At 37.0% G+C, this 26,342-nt stretch overlaps 2 protein-coding genes across 2 annotated transcripts; one reads left to right on the top strand and one right to left on the bottom strand.

The window, feature by feature from the left end:
- Positions 1-312: 312 nt before the first annotated feature.
- On the bottom strand, positions 313-15,952 carry tbc1d2b (TBC1 domain family, member 2B). The gene is made up of 13 exons (XM_030137130.1): positions 15,547-15,952; positions 14,153-14,303; positions 11,461-11,635; positions 10,160-10,320; positions 9,653-9,906; positions 8,296-8,748; positions 7,920-8,030; positions 7,533-7,729; positions 6,596-7,090; positions 5,217-5,334; positions 4,826-5,011; positions 3,488-3,609; positions 313-2,178 (listed from the first exon to the last, which is right to left on the bottom strand). Exons 1-13 carry the CDS (start codon positions 15,886-15,888, stop codon positions 1,983-1,985), a joined length of 2,961 nt encoding a protein of 986 aa, XP_029992990.1. The 5' UTR covers positions 15,889-15,952; the 3' UTR covers positions 313-1,982.
- Positions 15,953-20,861: 4,909 nt separating this feature from the next.
- Positions 20,862-25,561, top strand: LOC115421130 (SH2 domain-containing protein 7-like). Its single transcript, XM_030136860.1, has 8 exons — positions 20,862-21,071; positions 21,189-21,325; positions 22,474-22,640; positions 23,133-23,222; positions 24,082-24,247; positions 24,333-24,491; positions 24,597-25,301; positions 25,413-25,561. Exons 1-8 carry the CDS (start codon positions 20,942-20,944, stop codon positions 25,458-25,460), a joined length of 1,602 nt encoding a protein of 533 aa, XP_029992720.1. The 5' UTR covers positions 20,862-20,941; the 3' UTR covers positions 25,461-25,561.
- Positions 25,562-26,342: the final 781 nt, after the last annotated feature.

Raw genomic sequence — 26,342 nt, 5'->3', positions numbered from 1 at the left:
TGATAAACAATGACCAGGATAAAGAGGTTTACACTGATAAAAGCTAAGCGCCCTTAATATTCTGAAGTCACCATACAATCTGTGCAACAAAAAAGCAAAAGACAGAAAAATAAGAAACAGAGCATTAACTGTAGCTTATTCAAAGTGACAAATAATCTGAAATGCAAACAAAGTTTTGCTTTGAAACATGATTTAACTCTGAAAAAAAAAGTGTGGACCTAAGCAAAACTATCATGCTCAAACAGGCCAAGCTTCAGAGAGACCTGCTCTCAGGAAGAGAAAAAAAAAAAAAACACCAACAATTTTTGCCTTTTTTTTTTTTTTAGTTAAGTTTCAGCTGACAATAATACAGCAAAGTAAAAGTCACTTGATATCAAAGAAATGCAAGTAAACAGCTCAAAGTTAAACAAAAAATGAAGAAAATGAAGAGGATAAAAGGCTGTAAACCATTTTCAGCTCACAAGACAAGTTAAGTGAGATCATTGGCCGCTTCTTGTGAATCCTGTTCAACAGTTAGAACCTGATGAAACATGAGTATGTTTTCTTTTTGTTTTTTTTAATTGTAATGTGTATATCACCTTTTCCATACTGATCTATAAAAGACTAAACAGATACACATTTTTCCTTAAAATATAGTTACAATCCTTAGAAGTAAACTGTGCAGTGTACCTTTAGAATTAACACGAATGGCAGTGTCTTGGAGCCTTCACACATTTGCCTAAAACACTTCCCTCATAGAGTATATTGCAAATTGTATTTATACTTGAACTCATGTTGGCACACTGACATGACCATTTGATGTGAACATGAAACAGTAGAATGGATCCTTACACTGTTGTAGGTACCTGTCAAGTAGTGTAAACACTGGGTAAGGAAAGGTTATACTGCCACAGTGAGGACAACAAATGTAAATACACCAGCAATTTCTGGCCAGGCTCAGAAACACTATCCCAGCATTGTACAATTTATGATATACCACAGGTTTTAGGAAAAGAAGAAATATATCTTTACATATCTAGTAAGAAATCAAGAGTATTAAAATAAATGGTATGTAAGAGAAATCTGAATATGGGACCTTTCAAAAGAAACTTAAAATATGTTTATAGACAGAATATAGAATGGTACATCATAATAAAAACAAATGTAGGTGAAAATATTTGGAAAAAATGATGCTTTTATGAAAATTACACAGATCAAATATTGAAATGGGAAAAAATCATTGGACTGAACAATACTGAGGATACTACCTGATAATGTTTGTATGGTCTGGATCTAATCTGAATCCTGAGATTAAAAAATAAAAGTATAGTCTCTGTGAGAATATTAACACTTCTTATAATCCAAATGATTTTTTGTGTGTATTATAAACACTCTACACACACAATACGTACAATGACCACATGACTTTACGATCAGAAAGTAAGACTTAGATTTTCAGCAAATTAAAAGTTTCAGCACAGGTACGTCAAGTGCATCAGAAAACACAGGGTTGAACTCACAATGTGTTGTTCAGTGGCAACATGGAAACATTCATAAGACTCAGGTATACAATGATAAGACACTTGAAAAAGGAGAGTGGGGGAAAATTACAATGAAGATGAGCGTAAAAAAATACAATCATTCCTTCAACAGGCATAAAACTGCCAACTATCAAAAGATCACAGCCATGTACAAAAATACTGATTTGGACTGAAAGTAAGAGGGCTGAAGAGCATTTGATAAGTGCACACATACAGTTTTGGGCCTCACAAATACACAGAAGCATACAGCAATAAGGCATTACAAAAAAAAAAAAAAAAAAATGGCAGGAATACTGATGGAAAGCCCATTTGGCCTGTAATGTGTTGGTCTTTTGTTCTGATTTCACACAAAATGTGTGAAAGCTCCATCAACTGGAAACTCCCTTTGCGATTACAACATGTGACTGTGTCCATGGAGAAGATCTTTGTCTTCAGCAACATGGATTGGATGTTGTCAGAATGTCAGTTATCCTCCTCATCATCGCTGACGAAGCTCCGCCCATCCTGACTCGACTCCCTCTCCCTCAGAAACGTCTGTCTGATCGCCTCCAGCTCTGTCAGCTCCAGACGGACCTTCTCCAGGTGGAACGCACGGCGGTTCTGAATTTGCCTCATGGGGAACGGGTTCATGTCCACAAAAGCAATGTTCATCAGCTTTCTAGGTGTCAAAATAAAAATCAGGTCAATACTGTGCAGTTTTATATTCATACCTCATGTCATACCATTGTACACATGATGACATTCTGTTCATACTGGATTCAAACACTGGTAACTGCTTCCCAGACTCATTGCTGTGAATTAAAAGTCCTCACTATTTACTTTTATACATCATGTGTTTCACATGAAAACAGGAATCTAGGGACCGTGAGGGCTCTGATTGGTTGACTCCACCTGCGGAGCGACGACCATATCTACACATTACTGGTCACGAGCTCACACATCCTCTCCAGAGGACAATTCAATTCAAGACAGTGATTCATCGATTAGCATTAGCATACACCCTCAAGTGCAGGATGAGTCATCAATAACAAGAGAATACACTCAAACATATTAGTAATGATATCTACAAAAATGCTCAGCCAGACACAGGTACATACAGTAGTGGAAAAAAGTATTTTTGATATATTGCATTAAGAAGTACTCTTAAGTCGTTGAACTCTGCCAATATTGTTCCATTCTCCAAACTCACATGCTCTGTTGGTCGTGCACAAGGTCAAAACTGAATGTTTCAGCAAGATAATGAAACATGTCAAGGACATGACATGTTGAAACTCAAGATTTTAGTTTGGGTTTTTTTTCTTGTTAACAATTACCCAAAATAATAATTACCTCCGCCAAGGAGGTTATGTTTTTGCCAGGGTTTGTTTGTTTGTCTGTTTGTTTGTTTGTCTGTCCGTTAGTGTGCAACATAACTCAAAAAGTTATGGACAGATTTGGGTGAAATTTTCAGGGTTTGTTGGAAGTGGGATAAGGAAGAAATGATTAAATTTTGGTGGTGATCGGGGGTGGGCCCACAGGGGGGGGCCACTGATCAGCCTTGGCGGAGGTCTGCGCTCTCCGAGTGCTTCTAGTTTGCATTTGTGTGCGTGTGATGCAGCCACACCTTTTGAGATTTTTCCACAAATATTTCATGATAATATTTGAGATTGTGTGAAGTTTCAAGGTTGTATGAAAACTTTTTTTTCCACCACTGTAGGTGACATGAAGAATAAGACAGATATATATATATATATATATATATATATATATATATATATATATATATATATATATATATATATATATATATATAAAAACATCAATTCTGACTGTTCAGGGACTTCAATAAATAACTGGTTTATGGATGACTGAATTAGTCTGCTCCCTAAACTCACTCATTAATGAAGTCTAATCACATATTTCAAAGCTCATTTTCTTGTCATGTTTTTGTGATGGACACAAACACAAACTTATTTCAGTTTTGTCACCTTGAATCCAGGATCGTGCGTGTGAAGTATCTCAGATATTTGAAGATGGCTGTGGAATCCTGTAACTTCAAAAACTCTTCCTCTTTGTACTTGAAGAGAGCGAGAGCAAAGCGGAAAATAATCTGTGGAGAAACAGAGATGAAAGCCATGAAATCCACCTTGTGACTGTCCCTGTGTGACCACAGAACATCAACATATCAGACATGAACCCTTTAGAAGACTAAAGGAAGTGTTTATAACCTTAAAGTGAATGCTTAGAGCAAACAGAATTATTCTAAAAACTACAGGATCATTTTAATTGGAATGCAGTGAAGTAAAAAAACTGAGGACTACAAACTCATAAACATGTTTTTTTTCTGGCATGTGATTAAACACAGTGTGGGTAGAGTACGTTTAGAGTGGGTTCATCAGAGCTGTTAAAAGAAAACAGCTGTCTGCTGGGAATAAAAGGCTAAAAGAGGCTCAAGAGAGCTATAGGAGACTAAAGACATGAGTGGGATCATACTTGTGGATTTTCATGACTTGGGATTATTTTCCTCCTTAAATCAACAGTGTGTAATTTCTGCTACTAGAGGGCTGTCAAAAATAATCACAAAAGACAGACTGGGAGTTGCAGTTTAAATCACCAATACCATCTAATGTGAGACAAAAAGAAATCACGGTTTCTCTCACCCCCTCCCCCTTTTTTTTTTAAATTGTCTATTTCTGTCGTAGTCCTACTTTTACTTATTTGTTTTAAATTTTCTGTTTTGTGGTTGTTATATTCTCTTTGTAAGTTGTTCAGGCATGCAGTAATACTTCAGTGACCACTTTTTCTTTCCTTCCTCTTTGTAAATGTTTTAATACAAATGCATACATCTGCAAAACCCAATAAAAAAAGTATATAAAAAAAGAAGAAATCATGTTTACAAAAGATGTAATCTATTCAAGCTTTATTCAGAAGACATTTTGTGGTATATTCATGCCATTTTATTCTAATGAAAAGTCATAAGTAATGTTTGTAATGGCAATATGACACCATGAAACACAGTGTTATATTGTGCATATTATGCCTATACAAAAAATTAAATATGAAATGTGTATTTGCTGTAAATTTTTTTATAATGCGTATTTTCTATAATATTACTGTTCAGACTGTCTTAAAAAATAATAAAATAAATAAAAACAGATAGGGGTCACATATAGGCAAAAAAGTCAGATTTGGGCCACTTCTACCTGCAGTGTGAACACTGAATTAAGTTAGCTTTGTAGCAATACAGTAATTACATCTCAAAAATCTCCTGCATTCTAAGCTTTGTAACCATTTCAAGACAGAAATCTTCCTCCTGATTTTCTTACCTTTGGACCCTCAAACAGAAAGGCATCCCAGATCTTGAAGAGGATGTCACTCACCACGCTGTCCACAAAAACCACCAGGAACCAGTTGAAGGTGATGAGGGAGAAGTCTACCTTGTACTGTTCAAAGTGGGCATGAAGTCGAGGCAGTTTCTCACTCATCAGGTCCTTAAACACACGTTGGTCGACCTGCACGCAAACAATCATGATACTTCTGTGGCTATTTGAGACTTTTATTGTGTCAGCAAGAGAAAAACTAGGATCAAAAACCTGACTGGTAAAGAAAGTAAACATTCTTCCTTTCATACAACATGAGCAGCAGGATCAGTCATATACGAAAATGAAACCAAAGACACTAGGCTGTCATTAAAACAGAACGTTTGACCTGGTTTACCTGTGAGCCGAGCAGAGTCTTGGTGTAATAGTCTCTTGGCATGAAAACCTCCACGATGGCTATAAGAGTCCAGAAGGCATCTTCTTGGTCCAGATAGAGCAAAGCAATAGCCGCAAGCCTGACAAAATAAAAACCCATGGTTACAACACATTATTTTATGTTGTAGGTTTGGGAAATGTGATGGTGTGACAGCAAAAACATGTGAGATTTGACAATAAAGTCTCTGTATCGTGGGATGTTGCATGTTTTTGTGGTTTTGCTAATTCCACTGTCGAATACATTATTATGATCTGGACACCATGACTACTTAGCACATTCAAACTAGTAAAAGCATTAATATAAAATATAAATATTGGCTTCATTTGTTATATAACTGGAGCTACATGACCACCAGATGGTTGTGTGCTGTAGTTTATATTTGGGTATCCTACTTTTGTTCTTAACCTTAAAGTGGTAAACCTTATAAACCTCAAGCATTTGCATGTGAGGCAGTTATTTATGTTTGTATATCAAATACAAAAAAATATAAGAGAGAAAAACAACTGAACATGATAACCTAAAGCAGGGCTGTCAAACTCATTTTAGTTCAGGGGCCACATACAGCCATATATGATCTTAACTAGGCTAGACCAGTAAAATAATAACATAATAAGATATAAATGATGTCAACTCCAAATTTTCTCTGTTTTACAGCGTAAAAAGTAAAATTACATGAAAGAAAATGTTCATGTCTGCAAACTGTAATTTTACAGAAAAGGTGAATAACATGAATAACCATGAACAGCCTGAAATGTCCTGAGAAAATTAAGTGCAATTTTGACAGTATTACCTGTCAGCTTGGTATTTACACATGTGCATTACAACTTAGAAATCACAGTGGATCCACAAAGGTACAAAACATTTAGTAACAGGCAGACTATTGTTAAAATTGCACTTCTCTTAAGACATCTCATTTTGTCCATATTTGTTCAGAATATTTACATTTTTTGTGAAAGGATAGTTTGTGACTAAACATTTTCATCATTTCTAGGTTATTATATGTGTTTTACTGTTCTGACCCACTTATGATCGAATTGGTCTGTATGTGACCCCTGAACTAAAATGATTTTGACACCCTTGATTGTTAATATCTTCAGTGTAATTTGTTTCGTTTCACAAACTCATCCCACGGGCCAGACTGGACCCTTTGGCGGGTCGGTTTTGCTCATTTTAAACTATTACTGAACCATAATGACTCTATATGTAAAGCGTCATGCGATAACGTTTATGATTTGGCACTATATAGATAAAATTTGATTGACTGATTGACCTCTACAATGTTGAAACCAAGTTAGTGTGATTATGGAGCTAAATGACAGGAACTAGATCCCTTCCTGTACCTGTTTAGTCCCTGGCAGTAGCCAATATCTGGATTCCTCCAAGAGAAAGCCATCAGAACGTTCCTGAGTTTCTGAATGCCACCTGCACTTGGGGACGAATAGTGCTTGTTGTTGGGCAAAGTGCGCAGCAAGTCCAGCTCAATCTGCTTGGAGGCTGGGTTGGGCTTCTCCCTAGCGACATTTAGTAAGGTCTCGTAGTAGTCGACTGCCAAGTGGTCCCGGAACTTCTTGACGTGGAAGTTGACACACCAGCGCCACACCTGGGATCGATGTTCATGCGGGACGCCGCAGCGAATCAGGGTTTTGAGCTCGGGTGAGCGAACCAGATCCCTGTTCATGGTGCTGGCCAGATAGTTCTCCCACTTGACCCCGACTGACACCTCCTGATCCGTCATGGACAAGGACTTCAGCTCCAACGCCCTCACCTTCGCCACCAGTTTCTCCTCCTCCTCTTCCTCCTCAGGTACAGTCTTAAAGCCAAAGATGTCATACTCACTGATGTGGGAGGACAAAGAGGAGAGGATATTATATATTTGTCTTACTATTTGTTTTTTAATTCACAAAGCTGAGTGTCTCCCCCTGAATTTTCCCGAATACCTTCCCCAGAGAACATGTCTGCACTCGTATAACAGTCAAAGCATTAATGACAGAGACAACAACAGAAGAGCAAGTTTTTCCAGTAAAGGAAAAAAACAAACCACAGTTGTTAATTAAAGCACAACAGGTCTTGTGACTATTATATTTTGGTCTCTTGAGGTAGTGCAGGTGACATGTGCACCTTTTTCACTTCTGCACTGAATAATTGTTAAAAAATGAATGTCACGTTATGCCAGTGTAGTTTACTTTGATGCTTCGTGACACAATATAACATTACATGCACTTAAATTTGTGTTACTCTTTGCTCAGTATGAACAGAACATAAAAAGCATCTCTCTACCTGACAGTATTTGGTTTAAAGATGAGGTGATCCTGCTGGTCAGGGCTTTCCGCCTGCAGTGCATCCTCTAATAATCTGGAAATGACTTCTCTGGCAGGACTCTGCTCTGAAGACGAACACACCGGGGTCTTCACCTCTTGAAGAAGCACCAGATACTTGCTCTCCACTTGACATAACTTAGCCTCCAGGGCAGTGTACTGCAGCACAAAGAAGAGATGAGGAATGTAAACACATTGTTTCAGTTGGTTCTTCATTTTCCTGCTGTGCAGTTTTACATTTCAAGGGTATCAGCTCAGGTCAAAGCGGGATTTCCCCTAAAAGCTACTCAGACTTCCTGATTTTATAAACAGATTAACTCACCATTAAACATCAAACACAAAATAGTACCTTTGCTTCCAAAGCTTTTTCTCTACTCTCTGCATTTCTGCGTAATACTGTCAGCTCCAAAATCTCTTTGTTCAGGAACTTGTTCTGTGATTTGTAGCCTTGAAGACTGTCCTGAAGGTAAAACAAAAAAAAAAGACAATTAGTAAGGCCAGGTACTCAAAGAGCAGTTTCAGCATCACAATGAAACAATGAAAAACTATTTTGGACATTGAATTATTTTCTTTACATAGGGTTGTTTTATGGCTCAGACACGCTATTACACAATGAAAATGTATTATTTAAGATCTCTGATCACACTCAATTCATTCCAAAGGAGTAATAATCTGCACACGTGTGGATCATCAGTAAATCTAGTTGAACTCTTTCATTTCTGTACCTTTAAGATATCCAACTCCTGCTGCTCTTTGTTGGACGTAGGTGAACTGGAGTCATTTGGGCTGCTGTTCTGCTCAGAGCTCTGCTGTGACAGCTTCATGATAACTTCATCCTTTGCCTGGATGGTCTCCATCAACATGCCCAGCTGGTCATTTATCTCTCCCACCTTTAATTTCAGACCCTTCAGCTCTTGTTGCAGACTCTCTTTCTCCAAGGCCAGACGCTCCATGTGGCCGCACAGTGACTGGATCTGTCCATCCCTTTCCTGAAGCAGGGCCTCCAACTGGGACACACCCCCTTGTGTAACTGCTGCTGCTGTTTGAGTCTGGTCTGGGGCTCCAGATGCATCTGATGCTGGATCTGGGGTCAGAGGTGGGGCTGGAGATGAGCGATGGATGGTTTGCCAATCACACTGGGATGTCCTTAGAGTCTGCTGCAGAAGTCTAACCAGCTCCTGGAAAATAATCAATAAGAGAAATAATCAAAGTGTTATTCAGTTCATCATTCATTAATGTAAATAATGCAGCTCAGACACACAATTTGCACAATGATGCCAGCATAAGTATTAGGATACCCAGGAGATGTTATATTTCAATACCCAAAGCCCAATAAACAAATCTACACAAACTGCAAACATGGGGGAACTACAGCACACGAACACACCTACATGGAGGGGGGTGTTCACTGTTTAAAATGTACAGATATTTGGATGATCTCACCAATCAGTATGGACAATATGACTAATGACTATGACTAAACTCTGTCTAATATGAGCTGGAGGATACACACTCATAGTAAAGACTACATTGTCAGAATCCACTTGATCTGGACAACAATGGGAATATTTCCAACAGTTACACAGACAGAAATAATTTGACCTGGTTGATCAGTTCTTTCTGGCTCCTATTTTGAGTGAGCAGTAAACCAGCTTTACAGGTGACAAGTATCTGGTGTCAAAACAGGAACAAAGAGTAATATATGGGTCTGACACAGCTGGGACTGGTATTAGGAGAACTACAGTTTCCTTACTTCTTGCATATGCATGACTAATCTTTAACCGTCTTCCTGTATGAATGAGAACAGCAGAATCCTGGCAAACTGCTCCACCAGACAAAGCAACATCAAGCTGGAGTTGAATTAGATACAAAATAGAAAAGCAGTGCTTTATGGCATCAGAGTGAAAGTAAAACCAGCATTACTCTAACTCAAATGCTGACAGAAAGGTTTCAACCAATTCCTCATACTCTTCCATACTACAGTGATTTTTTTCTCCCACATGATCACTGAGTCTTAAACACTTTTCTTTTTTAATTGGTAATAATGGGGGTAAAACTGTTGGGAATATAATATAGCAGTACCTTCTGACTGGCCAGCTCTTCCCTTAGCTTGGCCTGCTCTTGTTGCATGTTGCTCAGTTCTTCTTGTTGGCTCTGGAGGCGAAGCTGCATCTCCAGAGGTTTGCTGCCATTACATTCCACCGGTGAGCTCTCAGCGCTGCGCGTTTCAACATTACGCCCAAACCTTCCAGAGCCCATCATGTCTCGAAGTAACGGCTTCTTAAGTCGCGCTGAATTGCGGCCAAAGTCAAATGTAAACGCTGATCCCAAGGAATCTGAGAGTGAAATGCCTCATTAGTTCAGCTGTTTTCTGTTTTCACTGGACAGCAATCTTTAGTACAGACAGTATCGGTAACTGTTAACAGAAAATAAGTAACTGGGCCTGAATGCTGTCACAAATGGACTGAAAATGCACTGTTAGTCAATTTGTCAGAAGAGAAATAAAAACCAAAGGACCTCTCTTCACCAGGAAATGTGCAAAGTATGAGTATATAACCGTGACTGTGAGGCACCAAGGAGTGGACGTACATCTGTGTGTGTCCGGATGATGCTTTGAGTCAGAGAAATCCTTGGGAGGAGCATCAACCAGCTCCCACTCCTCTGTACTGCTGCTGTTACTGTTGCCTGTGTAAAACACGCTGCGCCTGCTCTCACCTCCTCTGCCTGGTCGAAGATAAGACATGGAGTTCCTAAAAGAGCAGAAACCAGATGGGAGGGTGAGGAAGACTAGGATGACAGAGCTTCAATGAAATACTGTGGTCTAAGTGACTGCTACTATGTAGAAAAGAGACCAAGGACAAACTGTGAAGAAGCCCTGTGTTCTGCTACTGTACATGGTAACATTAGCACAAACAGTCTCTATTGAGATCACACAATACTTGTGTGAAAAGGCCTTGTACCATTGAAAGTGAGCTGTAAGGAAATAAAAAAAAGCAATATACGATCTCCTTTGTCCTGAAAAAAAAAAAACAGAAAAAAACAACATAACATAAAAGGAAGTGTTGAACTGTAATACAACCGGACAGGGTTCTATCTGAGTGTGATTGTGCTTTTCACACTTGTATGTGTGATCACAAAAAACATGTTAACTCATTTGAACTGTGTGCACTAGAGCAAAGTTATTCCTCACTGGCCTTACACCTTTTCTGTGCTAACATGTTTCAAGCGCTGTTGACAACTGTGAACATGACGTACATCAGATCTAAAGAACAGCTCGGGTGCAGAGGCCACAGAAGAGATTGTTTTTTCACGTCTTATGAGTGTATCTACAAAACAATAGCTGTGGTGTCTTGAGTCTCGAAAAATGCATTTAATAAAGCAGCAGATTTAGACACAAACTCGTTGTCCTGGTTTCTAGTTTGGTGAATAAAGATGTTTTTGCAGTCCTCCAAAATGAAAAATATCTATATTTAGAAGTAAACAGTAAACTCAGCTCTGACACCTAACATGCCCTTACCTTTAAGAGTGAGACAACATCTTTTCACAAGATAATACTGACACCAAGCAATTTCCAAGCCACATGCCACATTTTTGTCATTTCAGTGTGTTGCATCATTTGAATAGATGTGTTGTACATCCCAGAAGGGGAACTGTTGATGACTGCATTCTAGAGCAACAAGCTATGAACGTAACCATTTCCTCTGCAGCAGCAGCAGAACCTCAGGAAGAACTAAAGAGGAATTTTCTTTCCTCAATACAGCTCTATTGAGCCACATAGCAGACAGACTAGTTGTGCCAGTTCAGCAGAGACTGAAAACAAAGACTTCATCTTAAAAAATGTGGACATGCTATCGAGCTGCACAAACCCCGTACTCAGCTTGTCACTTTACCTGAGTTCTGTACCGATGTTTTTTAGTGAGAAGTTGAGGGGGTTTGTGGGTGTACCAGAAGGCCCTCGAGCTGACTGGATCCCCACCATTGACCCGCCGTCTGTTTCTGTCTCCATGGCAAAGTCACTACGAACCTTTTCCATACCGTCATTTGGCTTTTCAAAGAGAAAGGTATCTGAAATCCAAAAGACAGATAGAGAGTCAAGAAAAAACAAGCAACTTTCAAACATTACAAATAAATAAGTTAAATATCTGGTTATATGCAGAAAAAGAAATTCAAGATAAACATGTTCAACAATTTCAGCTCAAATTTTGACGCAATCACATAACCAAGAGTATTGTCCTTTAAAAAATTCTCCCAAAGTAACCAGCTTTGACAGTTTCAGGTCCTTCTGTAAATCTTCACATAAATAAGGGACTGCATATAGAAAAGCTGCTTTACCCAAGTCTGTTCTGACTCCACCATCAGTAAAATGTTGGTGAGAACGCAGATGATAGCCTAATACTGCTGGGTTTTACACATATACAAAGGAGGCAGACCAAGGGGAGCTTTACAGATAAATGTCAACCACTGTGTGAATCTGTGAACACGCAGAGAAGGAAACGTAAAAACAGAATACAGTGTACAGTGGTGAATTTCCACTGTCTGAAATAAAATGTAAAGTACAGAGGTAAACTGTATACTACAAAGGTAAGACAGCCACAGAAATTACATGTTTCCTTGCCAAGAAAGAGAAACAGAATTTATTCATGATGAAGAAACCCAATTTACGTTCATTACATTTTTATTATTTACAAAGATTTGACTATTCTGCCAAATCCAACTCATGTTATTTAGTTCATGCTGTATTTATGTCATGAATTGCCTCTACTTTTACTGTGCTGCATCGTTTTATCTTGTGAATCGCTTTGTAACTTTGTTTAGAAAAGTGCTATAAAAATAAAATAAAATAAAATATCACTTAACCTAATTTGCTTAGAATCACAGTGTGTGTATTGTTTGAGGGAAATGCAACTTCGATGACCCTGAATGAATTCCAATGAAGTAGTCCGACTGCTATTTACAGTGGACTGCCTGTGGGTACATGGGCAGCCTCTAACCATCAGAAAATGCAGAATGTGGTATTTCTAAGCTCAGCATGCTAAACATAGTAGAATTAGCTAAGGAAGTGTGGGATGATTATACAAGCAGCTCCTCAATTATGCCGTCACACCCACTGACAAACTCAACTATGCACCGACATATTACTTCTATTGTAAATTAAAGAAGACTATTATCAGCTCTGATAAAATAAGCCGTATAGTGTCAGCTAAAAAAACCATTGTACATTTTGACACTCTATGTATAGTTCTGCTACACAATACATCGGTGCCCGGAGCAGGTTCTACAGTACAGTCGTGTTTAGTTACACTTTGAGCAACAGCTTATTTTTGTTAATCTTTCACCAGCCACTAAAAAAAGAATCATGATAAACACTTTAATAAACTTTCCACAGCTAGAGGCAACATTGATGTTAAGGAGGTATAACTGACCGAATCTGCAGCCCACACACATTTCATCACAGCTCAGTAATGAAAGGTCAAAGACTTCTGAGACAGAAACAACACAGGCAACTTCTAAAAAATGCATTTAACCTAACAAACCAAGGACTTTCCCAGACCTTACTTACTTCGCTTAAGATTCATTATGATGTATAATGATCACAGGGTCTTTCAATTCCAACACCTGAATATTAATATGACAATATGTATGTGAAAACATGACAAATTGATTCTCGCTTTGTTTTAAGATGACAGACAAGCAGAAGCATTTATTTCTATAAAAAGACAATTATCGTCTGTGTAAGATGACAGAAAAAAGAAGAAAAAGACATCTGTGCAAGTTCTTATTTGTCCAGGTCATCGTTCATCCTTAACAGTTTTCTGAAATTCAACTGGACTGATTTTGTTCTTGAAAACGTTTCATCTCTTCATCAGTTCTGGTGAAGTCTGATAAACAGATGAAGTCTCTTCGATGACAAACAAAATCTTTTCAAAAACAAAACCAGTCCAGTTGTGCTTCAAAAAACTGCTAAAGATGAAGAAAAAGATACTTTCAATCTAGAGAAATTGTGTTAATCCACTAAAAAAGCAGCCTGTCAGACCCTGACAACAAAAATTCAAGCTACTTCTTGATGTAATGATGACGAAAAAACCCAAATAATATATTTTCTGATGTCATGAGATAAATTTAATTAAAGTGGAGTATTTAAAACATTATTATGTTAAGTTATTTTGATGATGAGAATGGAGGTGGGATAAAATAAGTTTTTCTTCCCACTCCTTTTTGAATGTAAACTAATAATTTTGGAATTTTTAACTTGCATGTATTCTGTAAATGTTCAAAATAAACAAAATTTTTTTAAAAAAGTATGAATATTATGCATATTAAGTAATGTTACAAAGCAGGATATGCTTGGACTAAATAGGATGTTATATGTTGATTAAAATAACACAAGCTCTAGATAATGAACGATTTGATAATTGCTCTTTCAATACTCTGCATGGGACCCTTTTATTTGCAGCTCTTAGGTAAATATTAAACCATCAGATACAGGTGTTTACTTTCAGCCGGAGCCCGGATGTGATGAAATGCACTGGTGAAAATGAGTTCCCACATTGTACCTCTCCAAAAACATGTGTCGCTGCCTACCGTTATCTTTGCCCACGAGGCCGGTGGGAGGGTAGGCCAGGGTCGGAGAGCTCCAGCTGTCTCTCTGACCAGATCCTCGTGTGTTGCTGAATTCCCAGCGTTTCTGCTGTAACTGCTGCAACCAGTAATTCATCACCTGTCTGCTGGGGGCCTGAAAACAGAAGCACAAACACATACACCAGATCACTCACAAGACTGGGTAAAAATAAGAACACAGTGAGGTATTATCACTTCTGTGCTTCACACCTCACGCACAGTAGTAAGAGATTGCACAATTAAACATGGGCTGACACCTTGTTGAGGGAGGCGATGAAAGCACTTGAAATAGTGGGTTGCTATTAAGATCTGTCATGTGTTCGAGCACAGATGCTGGTTTCAGTCTCAGTTCCAGCCTCAGGCCATGCAGTCTGTTGGGTATTAACCATTCACACCATCTGTTATTGGCATGCAAACTTTTTTTTTTTTTTTTTTCCAACTTTATTAATCAAAATCTGGTTATACATTTCAACCATTTTCATACAAAAATACTTATTTTTTTCCAGACTGAGCAACATTTTCAAACTTAAGAGAGTTCTTAATTAAGAACATCATAAAATACAATAAAATTAAATTAAATTAAATAAATTAGAATAAAATAAAATAAATAAAATAATTATCAAAATAAAGTTAGAGGTCTAATCAGGAATCAACAAATTTAAATTTTCATGGACAATCAAGCTTTGTTTGGTTTTTACATGTCCTAGTGTCTTTTTGAAATTTGTCATTTCATTTTTGTAAATTAAGAACAGTGGGGGGGTCTTTACAAATCTACATTTGTGTATAAATTGTTTGGCCATAATAATCAAAGTGTTATACATAATTTCTCTTTTTCTGTTTTCCATTATAACTCCAAATTTAATGGCTTTATACTCCAGTTTGGGCGACTGAGTGTCCTTCTCAGATGCCCATTCTTGAAATGTTATCCAAAATGTCCTGGTGATGAGCATGCAGACTCTAAGTGGGAACAAGGCTGAGTGAAACCACAGACACCTGCACTGGACCCACTGGTCACATGACACAGGGTATTGTCACATGACATGTCGTGACCCTTCCTGATGATGTCATGGAGCTCAATCACAGTCTTAAGTTAACTCTGGATGTAAACAGTGAACAGGCAGTTTTTTCCCCCTTCTTCTACTCTTTTATTTCCCTTCAATCAGCTGAATAATGTGTCTAGTCATACATATCTGCTAAACCCAATCTCCTGTAAATAAATCCACACCCACGTCAGCACAGATATAGCTGCATATGGGACAAAATCTGTGAAGTTAGAATGGGTGTGTCTGGCGTTTCCACACTGACAAAGGAAGTGACAAATGACAGTAAAGTAGAGGCACACATGCCGAAAAGTTTACCTTGAGGAGGAACTCTTTCCCGGCTGTGCGGATCTCGAACTGACCCTCCTCTCCTTCCACGTCGTAGCTAAAACACGCATCTCCGATCTCGATGTGTCCGAGTGGAAGGGCATCCTGGGGAGTCTTGAAGTAATACAAATAACACTTCCTCGGATCATACACGAACCATCTCGGCTTGTACCCCCTCAGAGGCCCCTTGCCGGAGAGTTTGTTCAAGTACCCGCACAGTTTGAGGGTCTGCTCCTTCGCCCCCTCCACGTCGGCCACGTCCAGGGATTTACACGACACGATCCGCGACACTGGGCAGGAGTTTGCGTCGCTGCCATCCTCCTCTTCGTGCATCTTTCCTATAAGTTTCTTCTTCGTGCAGTGCAGCGGATGCCCACTCCTGTTTCTATCCGCATGACTGCCTGCCTCCTTCGACGGGGATTATGGGAAATGTAGTTTTTAACTGGTCGACGACGTGTAATGTATGCGCGTGTGAGGTAGCTGTACCGCTGGGTGGGGATGTTGATCAACAACACCCCCAGCATGAAGGAGGAGAAGAAGCATCCCCCAACGTCTGATATTGCACAATAGGAACATATTTTAAAGTCATAGCAGTTATGGACGGGTTTTGTACGGAAGAGGATTAGAGCCACTAGAGAAAATAAATAAATAAATAAATAAATAAATAAATGAAGGTCTAATATATTATTTTAATTATTATTCTGAGTAAAAAGTCAGAATTCTGAGAAAAAAAAAACTCACTTTTTTCTGATTTTTTTCCCCCTCAGAATAATAAAATAAATAAATACATAAAAGCAAACGTTTTAAAAATATATTGTACTTTTTTTTTTTTTTCCAGTGGCTCTAATCCTCTTCCGTAGTTTCAAGACATAATTAAATGATAAATGAAATTAAGAAAGAGACAGAAATCAACCAAGAAAGAAGCTCCTTTAAGAAGAAGTACCAAACTATACACTGGAAATACTCTATGCAAGTAAATTCTGCATTAAAGCCTTATTTAAGATTAGGCTACTTAACCCTTTGATGCATAGTGGTCACTACAGTGGACAGTTATTCTACAGCTGTTCTCTTGTAGATTCATGGATTTTGTTGTTTTAGTTCCGTATCAGCCAACATAGTGGACACTTATGCATCATCCCATACATTGTGATTCATACAATTAGTATAACTTTGCTGTTCTTGATAAACCTGAACTGCAGTAACATGTTTTAGTGTAAATCAATTGTTAATTGTTAGACGGTAATTAACTTTTTTTTTTTTTAACAAAAAGTTTTTGTTTTGTTTTTTTGTTTTTTTTGCATATTACCTCCATGAAGTGAATTATAACTAGTATTAGAATATGTTAAAATGTGAGAAAACATCAGATTAGCAGCATTAAAAATGTTTTAATTTCATCGTTTTCATATCACTTTCTGCCATTGGGTCAAAACACGTTATTGGAAATCTCTCTGACGGGCCATTTTATAGACAATTTGACAGATTAGTGTTGCTAAATGACCCACATTTTTACTTTTAAATTAATTTTTGCTTTAGTTGGACCACAAGGGATTATCCAAAACAAGGAGCTTTTACTTTACATTGAAATAAATGTTGGAATGGCAATCAATTAAAGTTTGCTCTCTGACGGGACATTACTGTGTTTTGACCCTTACTGGGTTTTAAATACATGTTTCTTTACTTCAAAAATTAAATGCATGGTGTAGCTTGGTGGACATTTTTGTAGCTACATGAAAAGAAAATAAAAACTTGATCACATTGTTTTTTTCATGCCTAAGCAGGAATAAAAACACTCAAGAAAAACAATTTTGATGAAGGTTCTCATAATTCATGCATGAAAGGGTTAATGTCACTATGATACTGTGTCTTTATGTGTATAGAGTTTATATGGATATGTTTCTTTTATTATTTATTTTCCTTACATCTTCTATTCTATCATGTATTTGTAATGTACTAGAGAGACAACATTTACCTGCACAAATTCCTTGTGTGTGTTTATGTACTTGGCTGAGAAAGATGATTCTGATTCAGTGTTTTATATATAAACTATAACTGCTGCATTTATGTTTATGTAGCATTTTTACAGCTGTGGAAGAGCACTGTAAGAGGGGTGATGATGATTCTAAGGGCCCATAATAATATAATATAATATAATATAATATAATATAATATAATATAATATAATATAATATAATATAATATAATACAATGTTTGCTTAACAAGGTACTAATAATTATCTGTTTCTTTTCATTAGTTTTCATTTATTTTTGGCAGCAAAGAAGAGAATGTATTATTCCACACATTATTTATTCCACATAATTATCCTTAGGTAAACCAAAACAGCCTCCATTACTCTTTGGCTACTGGACAGTTTTTGTCATGATGTTGTTTTGAGCTCTTTTAGGGATATATTAGGATTTGATTATGGTATGCATTCACCATGGCATTGTTTTGTCAAGCTTATATAATGTCATTTTATTTACTTCTGTCATCATTTGGGCACAGAACCCAGACCTGACCAACTGAATCAACTCCAGATTATAACACTGCCCCCTCAGGCTTGTACTGTAGGCACTAGGCATGATGGGTAATCACTTCATTCACCTCTCTTCTCACCCTGATGCATCTATCACTATGGAACAGAGTTTTTCCACTGAAACACAATTCAGTCTTTATACTCTCTGTCGAACTGATGGTTGTTTAAGAAAAAAGAGGCTACTTACTGCATCAGTTGTAGCTTTTGCTTATGAAAAATATTAATCGTAGTAATTATCCAGGGAAGTCTCTTGCCTTATTGCTTAGTTAAACCCATGAGGTGACTTTTTTTTCAGTATCTATTGATGCATATTTTAATCTATGACAGTGTATCACAAAAAATTATTTTCCAGCAGTTTATTTATCGTAAGAAGTCAGAGAATTTCATCAACTGAAAGAAAATGAATCCCTCGGTTTAGTATTAAACATTAAAAATCAACACTTTTGGAGATACATGGTTTTCACTGTACAGAAAGCGGATGAAAATAATGTCACCTTAAAAGTAACTAAAGCTAAGCTTTTAGATGAATTTGTTGGAAAATAAAGTTTTACACTATTGCCCATGAAGTTGGAATCAAATTTTTTTTTACCTCTTCTAATGAAATGATTGTGACAATGTGATTTATTCTTAATAGATAACGTGTAAGTAGAACTCAATATGTAATCAATACAGCAGGTCAAAGGTGATTATTGATGTATATAAACAGGAATAAAAAGAGGAATGTGTCTGACATTATTCCAACTTTATGGGTAACAGTGTATAAAACAGATGTGCAGCTTCAGTGCAGGTCTAATCATCTTTTACATTTGTGATGAAATACTTTTTCTGTGCAAATTTTATTTGTGATAATTTTAATAAAAAACAAAACACACACAACATGAACACCTACAGTAAGAACTGCATATGTCTTAAATTAGCACAGGCCAAAATAATACCCAATAATACTGAACTTTGATGATCTCAATGGTCTGAGTTTTACTGAATGATTTATAAGGTCAGACCATTTGTTTACTTTTAGTGGAAACATAAGGTTGTTTATTTTTCCTTGTGCAGTATGCAGCAATAATGTGGTTTGTGACATTTGACTGACGTTAACTGATGTTTGACCTTTGATAGACTCACACCCCCTCACAGATATGTTGCCATTAGCCAGAAAAAAGATCTTAGATAGCTTGTTGTGAGGTAACTGCATCGTAAGTCAAATACGTTTTACACTGCTTATCTAAAGTTAAAGTAAGGTTCTAAAAAGTTGATCATCCAAAGAATTTGGAGTAGTTTCTTCACATACATGGAACCGATGATAACATGTGACCCACAACCTCTTTACTCCCCCATGGGTGCACAGAATGACTCACAAAGAGGTTGATCTGTCTGAGGTGATGTTGAAATTGTAGGTCACGGTACTGTAGCAATAGTTAGTCATATAGTACATTTTAGGGTGATGTTCATCCACAGCAAAGTAAATCTACAAACTATATTATATGTACATATTACATGTACATGTCCAAACATCAGCCAATTTAAAAAGAGGTTTAAAGAGATGGTCTAGACATGGTATAAAATTGAAGAAGGGGGTTGAGTATGAACACATGGGTACTGTTTTTTTTTTTTTGGGGGGGGGGGGGGGGGGGGGGTGTTTGTTTGTTTTGTGTGTGTGTCGATTTGATTATATTTTCTTTGATTACCGTCGTAGTTCACTTTGTCTTATTGTTTACTTCATTATGTATTCATTTTGTGTTGCCTTCAAGGATGTAAGTATGTTTTTGTTTTTTTGTTTTTTTACTTTTCTGGTATGTCAATATAGGTGTGTATGTATGTATGTATGTATGTGTATGTGAAGATGATACGTGAGGTTAACTGATCCAAGGAACTTGATTTTTCATATATAATGTTGATCGGAAGCTAAACAATAGACTGTTGTGCGGAGAAGGGGTGGGATTAAATAAATTATACTTCCTCCCACTCCTTTCGAATATGCAAATGAAATCATACTTTGATTTCATGTATATGTATAAGGTTTTGTTTGTTTTGTTTTCTTATAATCTGTTTCATTTATAAGGACTAAGTAGGATTATTTTGTTTTGTTGCATATTCAAACTAAACTAAACTAAACTAAACTAAACTAAACTAAACTAAACTAAAACATAAAAAAACTACATTGGAATAAAATGGCAGGGGATGCTGTATGTAGATCCTTCACAACCAGGTGTTTCATATCAGGAGCTGTAATATTTACCATGAGATCACAGGTCAAATTTTAAGTTTGGGGAATGATCAAATCCAGTCTCATCCCGCTCAGTGTGACACAAACTCTTTCTGGTTATTGCATCTCCCCCACAGGGAGTTCCTACTACTCAGAAACCAATGCAGGTGATTCATGAAAACTGGGGGAATGAGTTTACTGTTATTTATGACAGAATCACAAAACTGGGAAATGTTTTTATGCCCACTGAAATCTTTGTAAACAGAAGGGCTCTTCCTAAACATTTCCATACTGTTCATGTTTGGTCCTGGCAATATTTATACAAACCCAGGTCAGAGCGAAGAGAAAATCAAACGCTGACGCAAATTTTCTCCCATTACTACAGTAATCAGACAGTATGTGGTAAAATATCTCTCCTTGCAAACCAGTACACCCATGCACAGTCAAAACCACAGTCTCTTACAGCTTACTTTCCGTTTCTCTTCAGGAAGCCCTTGCTTTTTTTTTTTTTTTTTCTTAAGACGCCCTTAGTGTTTTTTTCATGCAAACGTGCTGTGTGAACTCTGATGTTACCACTGCTGAGCACAACTGCTTTCCAGGCGGGTGGAAAAACCTATGTAATTGTAAATGTCATGTGTCTATATCTCCCATGTCGGGTCATACTCCTTCAGAACACCTTTGGTTGGAAGTTACAGACAGTTTAGAAGTTGACAGGCGCATGTTAATGTACGCTGAAATGATACCAGGTTCAAACCATTTAGCCTTTATCCCAAGGAAAGGTAAGTACTCCATCTGAACTGAAAAATATATCACAGTATCTGAGCTTCACATTAAACTGAGAATGTCATTACTAATGCTTTGCTTCTTTTTTTTTTTTTTTTTTTTTTTTTCTACAGGAATAGAAAAGGAATGTTGCACATTATACAGACAACACAAACCCAGAACTGAGAAGATCTGCCACTTTTCTGGACCAAACAATAGGAAACATAGCAAATCCCCCTGCCTCGGGGCCTGTCTTAGATTTTGTTTCAAGGTAAGTGCTGCCATCAAATACAGTCAGTCTGTAAATTAATACCAATAAAAACCATATATCTCAGAATAAGGTAACAGTTTACTTAAATTAAGAATAAATGTTTTATTTCTGACATATAAAAAAAACACAATACAGATACCAATAAAAGCAAATGCCTGAAGCAAATTATCAACATAAGACATTTTTAAAAATGTATATACTGTTATATAACAGAAATACCAAATACAATTTTAATGTTATTTGCATATCTGAAAAGGAATGTGTAGAAGTAAACACTTATTTAAACACTTAAAATTGTTTGAAAGGTTTAACTGTCAAAGACTTACTACCACGACGACTAAAAGCATCTACTGATCTAAAATGTTTAATATCTGTTGCACCACTAATTCTATTTACACATGTAAATAATTTAGATAAAATGCAGTTTTTCAGCGTTCATCATCATCGTCATTAAATATGACCCATTTGGACATTTAAAGACTCCATAGTCAATGTGGAAACAATCAGTTTTTTCAACACTGATTCACCCATGTAGCTTGATAAATGAAAAAAAACAAAACAAAAAAAAAACATGCAGTTTAACAAATGACAGTGGTTGTAGTTTTTATATTCAGTTAATGATATATTTCGCTGTAAAAGTCACATTTTCTTCAGTTTTCTCTGTTTTTATATAATAACTTTTAAATTTACTCTGAGCTTTTATGAACATCTACATGATTAGTGCATTCTAATTTTCACTGAAAAATGTAAAATGCAAAGGATGCTATTATAGTAAGTGGTTTTTAAATCACTTAAAAAGGTTAAAAGTAGAGAAAAATTCATTTGGGAAGAAAAGAAGAAAAATGTATCTGAGAGTTTAAAGGTTAAAAGTAGGAAATGTCAGTGTAAATGAAATTAAAGAAATGTCTGGAATTTAAAACAAAGATTTATGTATTGTAGTTAAATACTGAACGAATAGTTTACAGTAAATGCTTAGAAATGAGCTGAAGTACTGTATACTGGTTTGTCTGTTGATGAGAACAGTCTATTTTTAGTCTTTGGTTGACACCTCCTGGAAAATAAACAAATGAACCAGTTGAAATACAGCCTCACTACATGCATTATGAATACTGGTCATCTACATCGACTGTATGTCTGGCTTTGATTAGAACCGGGGGAAGATGGAGCAAAGAGAGCAAGCAGTCGAATGTCCTGTTGATGGCACCGAGGGGAGACTGAGGGAACTGGCATTTAAGTGGTTCATAGAGACGCAAGTGCATCTTATTGTCCACAACGGCTTCTTCCCCACATGGTTCCTTGGCTTCATCACCAGAAAGTAAGTTCTTTTTTGGAAATGACTTAAATGTTTCTGTATATGGACAGGATCACACTCAGTAGAAATATTTACAGTGATACCAAAGACATAATGTTTCCTGAAATCCTACAATCTTATGTATGTTTTAATAATCAAAGTTAAACACTAGTATTAATTATTTCTTCAGACCGAAACTGTTCTCTAAATTCTTGCTACTTGCAATTTTATTTACATAAAAAACATGCTGACTAAGAGAGTCCACTTGTCAACACACCTACGTTCACCTACCTAGCAGACGTAAACACCTACATATAGGACATGAATAACTTTTACATTATGAAAGGTTTTTATGGCTGAATGGGTTTTCCTTTCTAGTGTAATTTCCCAGGGAAAATACATTATCTGCCTTTTTGGCCAAGTCTGACTCACTGTTCCTCTAAGCTAATGGGCTTTTACAGTAAAACGTCTCATGGAGGTCACAGTTTTACAATTGTTTTTATGACTGATCCACAGGGATGCTGAAGAAATACTGAGAGAAAAGGAGCTGGGTTGTTTTTTGATCCGCCTCAGTGACAAGGCCATCGGGTACATACTGTCTTACAGGTGAGTTCTCATGGTGGATCTGAATGTTCTTCAGAACATTTATGAAAATGTATTTTATGGTAGACTTTAATCTTTTATTAATGAGGTTTGTTGTATAAATCTAGTCAGAACACTGAAGAACTCCTAACTTGTGAATTACGTAAATTATTCAATATATATTTTGGGGGATTTTTTTGGCTTTCAGTAAAAATCCAAGCTCAGCACTTGGCAAAAAATTCCTTTCAGTTGTTCATTTAACCCATAAAGACCCAATGCTACTTTTGTAGCAGTTCCAAAATATTTTTTTTTCTCTATATTTAACTTTTCTTAAGTGATTTATCAACCTTTGTTAAAATATTATCTTCTGTATTTTGTGTTTTTTTTTAGTAAAATCAGGTATTTTCCTGTATTTAGTTTGCTGATCAGGTGGATGTTCATTAAAGCTCAGATTAAAGTTGAGGGTTATTATATCAGAAACAGAGAAAATTGAAGAAAAAGTGACTTTTTCAGTAAAATATATCAACTGAACATAAACTAAATGTGTCCATCCACTGTCATTTATTAAACTCTGTGGGTTTTACTGATGAATCAATATTGTAGAAGATGACGGTGTTTCCACAGTAACTACAGAGACTCTGAACGTCATTTACATGTATTGATAGGATTAGTGGATCAAAAGGTTTTGGTCGCCAGTGGCTGTTTGGGTCTTTATAGGTTAATGTCACATATTACAAAACATTATGTCCCTCTTCGTTCTACAAATATTATCCAAGACATTTTAACCAAATAACTCAAATTATTATCATCTAGATCATGGATCACTAGCAACTAAAATAGTTTGTTTTAACAAATGTCACAAATTCTTGTTTGCTGGTTACAGAGGCAGGGATCGGTGTCGGCACTTTGTGATAAACCAAAGTGAATCAGGACAGTTCATCGTCTGTGGAGACACTGAGGCACATGCTACTGTCTCTAATCTCATCGAATACTACAAAACAAGTCCTATTGAGCCGTTTGGAGAGTATCTGACATCTTCATGTTATGAGGTGGGACGAAACTCCATTTTTCATCTAGATTGTATAAGTAGTACTGATTTAGAGTTGAGGTCTAAAGGGTGTTTTGTTTTTACAGACTCTGAATGAAGACCTGTATGATACCATTCAGTTCAGCCCCAAAGAAAAGCCCGTGGCCACTGTCAGAGCTGTAAAGCATGTGGCCAAAAAGCCCATTAACACTCAGAGCTCAGAGCAGCCACCTACACGGCCACCAAAGAGCAAGAAGACACTGGAGGCAAGTACAATACAGACGGCTTTAAGAATATATCATGCTGAAATGGCCAGTTTTCTTGGGATCGCTAAGCAGCCTGTAATAATCTGTCTTTGCTCCATTAAACAGGAAGTGCCTCCTTTGCCTCGGAGGAGCAGACATCTTGAGAATGGCCTCCTCGATGATCAGGACAGGGTTCTGTATGCTCAACTCAGGAAGCAAGTACCCAGGGAGGCAGCTAGAGAGCAGGCAATCTGTCAGGACAATTTCCCTGCAGAAAATCCAAGAAGGGATGAGAGATGCACCACCCTGGATCAGCACTTGAGCAGAAGTGGATCACCACCAGACTCTATTTACTCTGAACTTGAAATGCTGGACAGCAGGAGCAAGTCTCTGCCTCTTCTGGCCAGTAGCTATGATGGTGAGCAGTCTTACAGGCTGAGTGTGCCTCCACAAACACCACCAAGACTGTCTCCGAGGCCCATCAGACAAGCCCACAGCCACGGCCTGGCTTCAGAGGCAGCCGACTCCTACAGTAGACCCACCAGCAGCCACAGCCTGGACTACCTGAGCGACACCGCTATCTATCACCTGGCTGGCCGGCCCGGTAGCCCACACACTCCTTCCACCGACGCTCACTCATCTCCAGAGCACCACTGTGACTCGCTGTATGCTGAGGTCTCCGCTGAAGGCATCATTGTTGATCACTTTGCTAATACGTATGAACAGATTCCAGGCCACAAAGACACAGCCAGGCCTAAACCCAACGGCAAGGCTCATGAAGCTCTGGACGACATCAGACCCAAGCAAAACCACTCCTCCTGGGGATTAAAGGTGAGTTATTTCAGTCAGTGTGATTATATTATCCTGTAAACTTTTACTGATTATGTGATGTGTTGTACTGAATGGACACCCTTTTAATTTAATGACATCTGCCTTTTCTAGAACGACAAATGGAAATGGCTCTTCCCTGATGCCAAAAGGAAATGGTGAAGGAGATGACCTGAACTGCCACTGAAGAAACATTTACAAATTCTACCACTTCCACTTGACACTATTTTTTAATATGTCCTCTGTGAACGCTATTGTACTGTATATATATATATATATATATATATATATATATATATATATATATATATATATATATACATATATATATATATATATATATATATATATATATATATATATATATATATATATATATATATATATACACCAAGGGCTCACACATCTATCTATGTATTCTCGCTACCTGTTTATTTATTATTTTACGTTTTTCTTTGTGCAGGGCAGTGGGCTAGAAATGGAACAAACTGTGTACTGAAATAAAAATAAAACACCTATTAAACAGATATCTAATGAAATGGATGGAAAACTGTCATTTATTTATTTTATTTTTTTGTGGTAAATTAGTTTAGTAGAGAGCACATGGTTATGAAGTTAAATGCTGCCAATGAAAAAGCTTACACGATGTAATACGATGTCTTTTACAGTTTATTTACTGCCTGTCAATGAGTCATTTCATTAGTTTTCAGTCTTTTCAAAGAGGAAACTGTTAAATACAGTATATGACAAAGCAGATGATAATCAGTTTAACCTCAGAGAAAGAGGATGTAGAACTATCATAGACTCCCATGAGGAAGTTATGTGACATATGTTATGTGTTATACTGGAAAATGTTTATGGATGTTGTATCTGATGTATTTAAGATTACAGTACGTCAATTCAATTGGAGAATCTCACATCATAAAATGATTCAAGGATTTATTTAATCTGAAATTTAAGCGTCAATATTTTTTCCTATAGTGCTGGTAAAGCTGATTAAAATTGATAAGCAAACCATCATGATAATAGCAAAAGAAAACATGT

The sequence above is a fragment of the Sphaeramia orbicularis genome, chromosome 6 (assembly GCF_902148855.1).
Source record: "Sphaeramia orbicularis chromosome 6, fSphaOr1.1, whole genome shotgun sequence".
Classification (NCBI taxonomy): domain Eukaryota; kingdom Metazoa; phylum Chordata; class Actinopteri; order Kurtiformes; family Apogonidae; genus Sphaeramia; species Sphaeramia orbicularis.
The sequence above is the reverse complement of the archived record's forward strand: the minus strand, read 5'-3'. Positions and strand labels throughout refer to the sequence as shown.

What these genes read in the sequence shown, in the direction of transcription:
- tbc1d2b (XM_030137130.1), bottom strand. Translation starts at nt 15,888, where the DNA reads ATGCACGAAGAGGAGGATGGCAGCGACGCAAACTCCTGCCCAGTGTCG. An exon ending in TACTGCCAGGGACTAAACAG is followed by an intron (nt 5,335 to 6,595) that starts GTACAGGAAGGG and finishes TTATTTTGTCAG; the next exon opens with GCTTGCGGCTATTGCTTTGC. An exon ending in TTCTGTTTGAGGGTCCAAAG is followed by an intron (nt 3,610 to 4,825) that starts GTAAGAAAATCA and finishes GTTTCTCCACAG; the next exon opens with ATTATTTTCCGCTTTGCTCT.
- LOC115421130 (XM_030136860.1), top strand. Translation starts at nt 20,942, where the DNA reads ATGTCGGGTCATACTCCTTCAGAACACCTTTGGTTGGAAGTTACAGAC. An exon ending in GGGTACATACTGTCTTACAG is followed by an intron (nt 23,223 to 24,081) that starts GTGAGTTCTCAT and finishes TGCTGGTTACAG; the next exon opens with AGGCAGGGATCGGTGTCGGC. An exon ending in ACTCCTCCTGGGGATTAAAG is followed by an intron (nt 25,302 to 25,412) that starts GTGAGTTATTTC and finishes TGCCTTTTCTAG; the next exon opens with AACGACAAATGGAAATGGCT.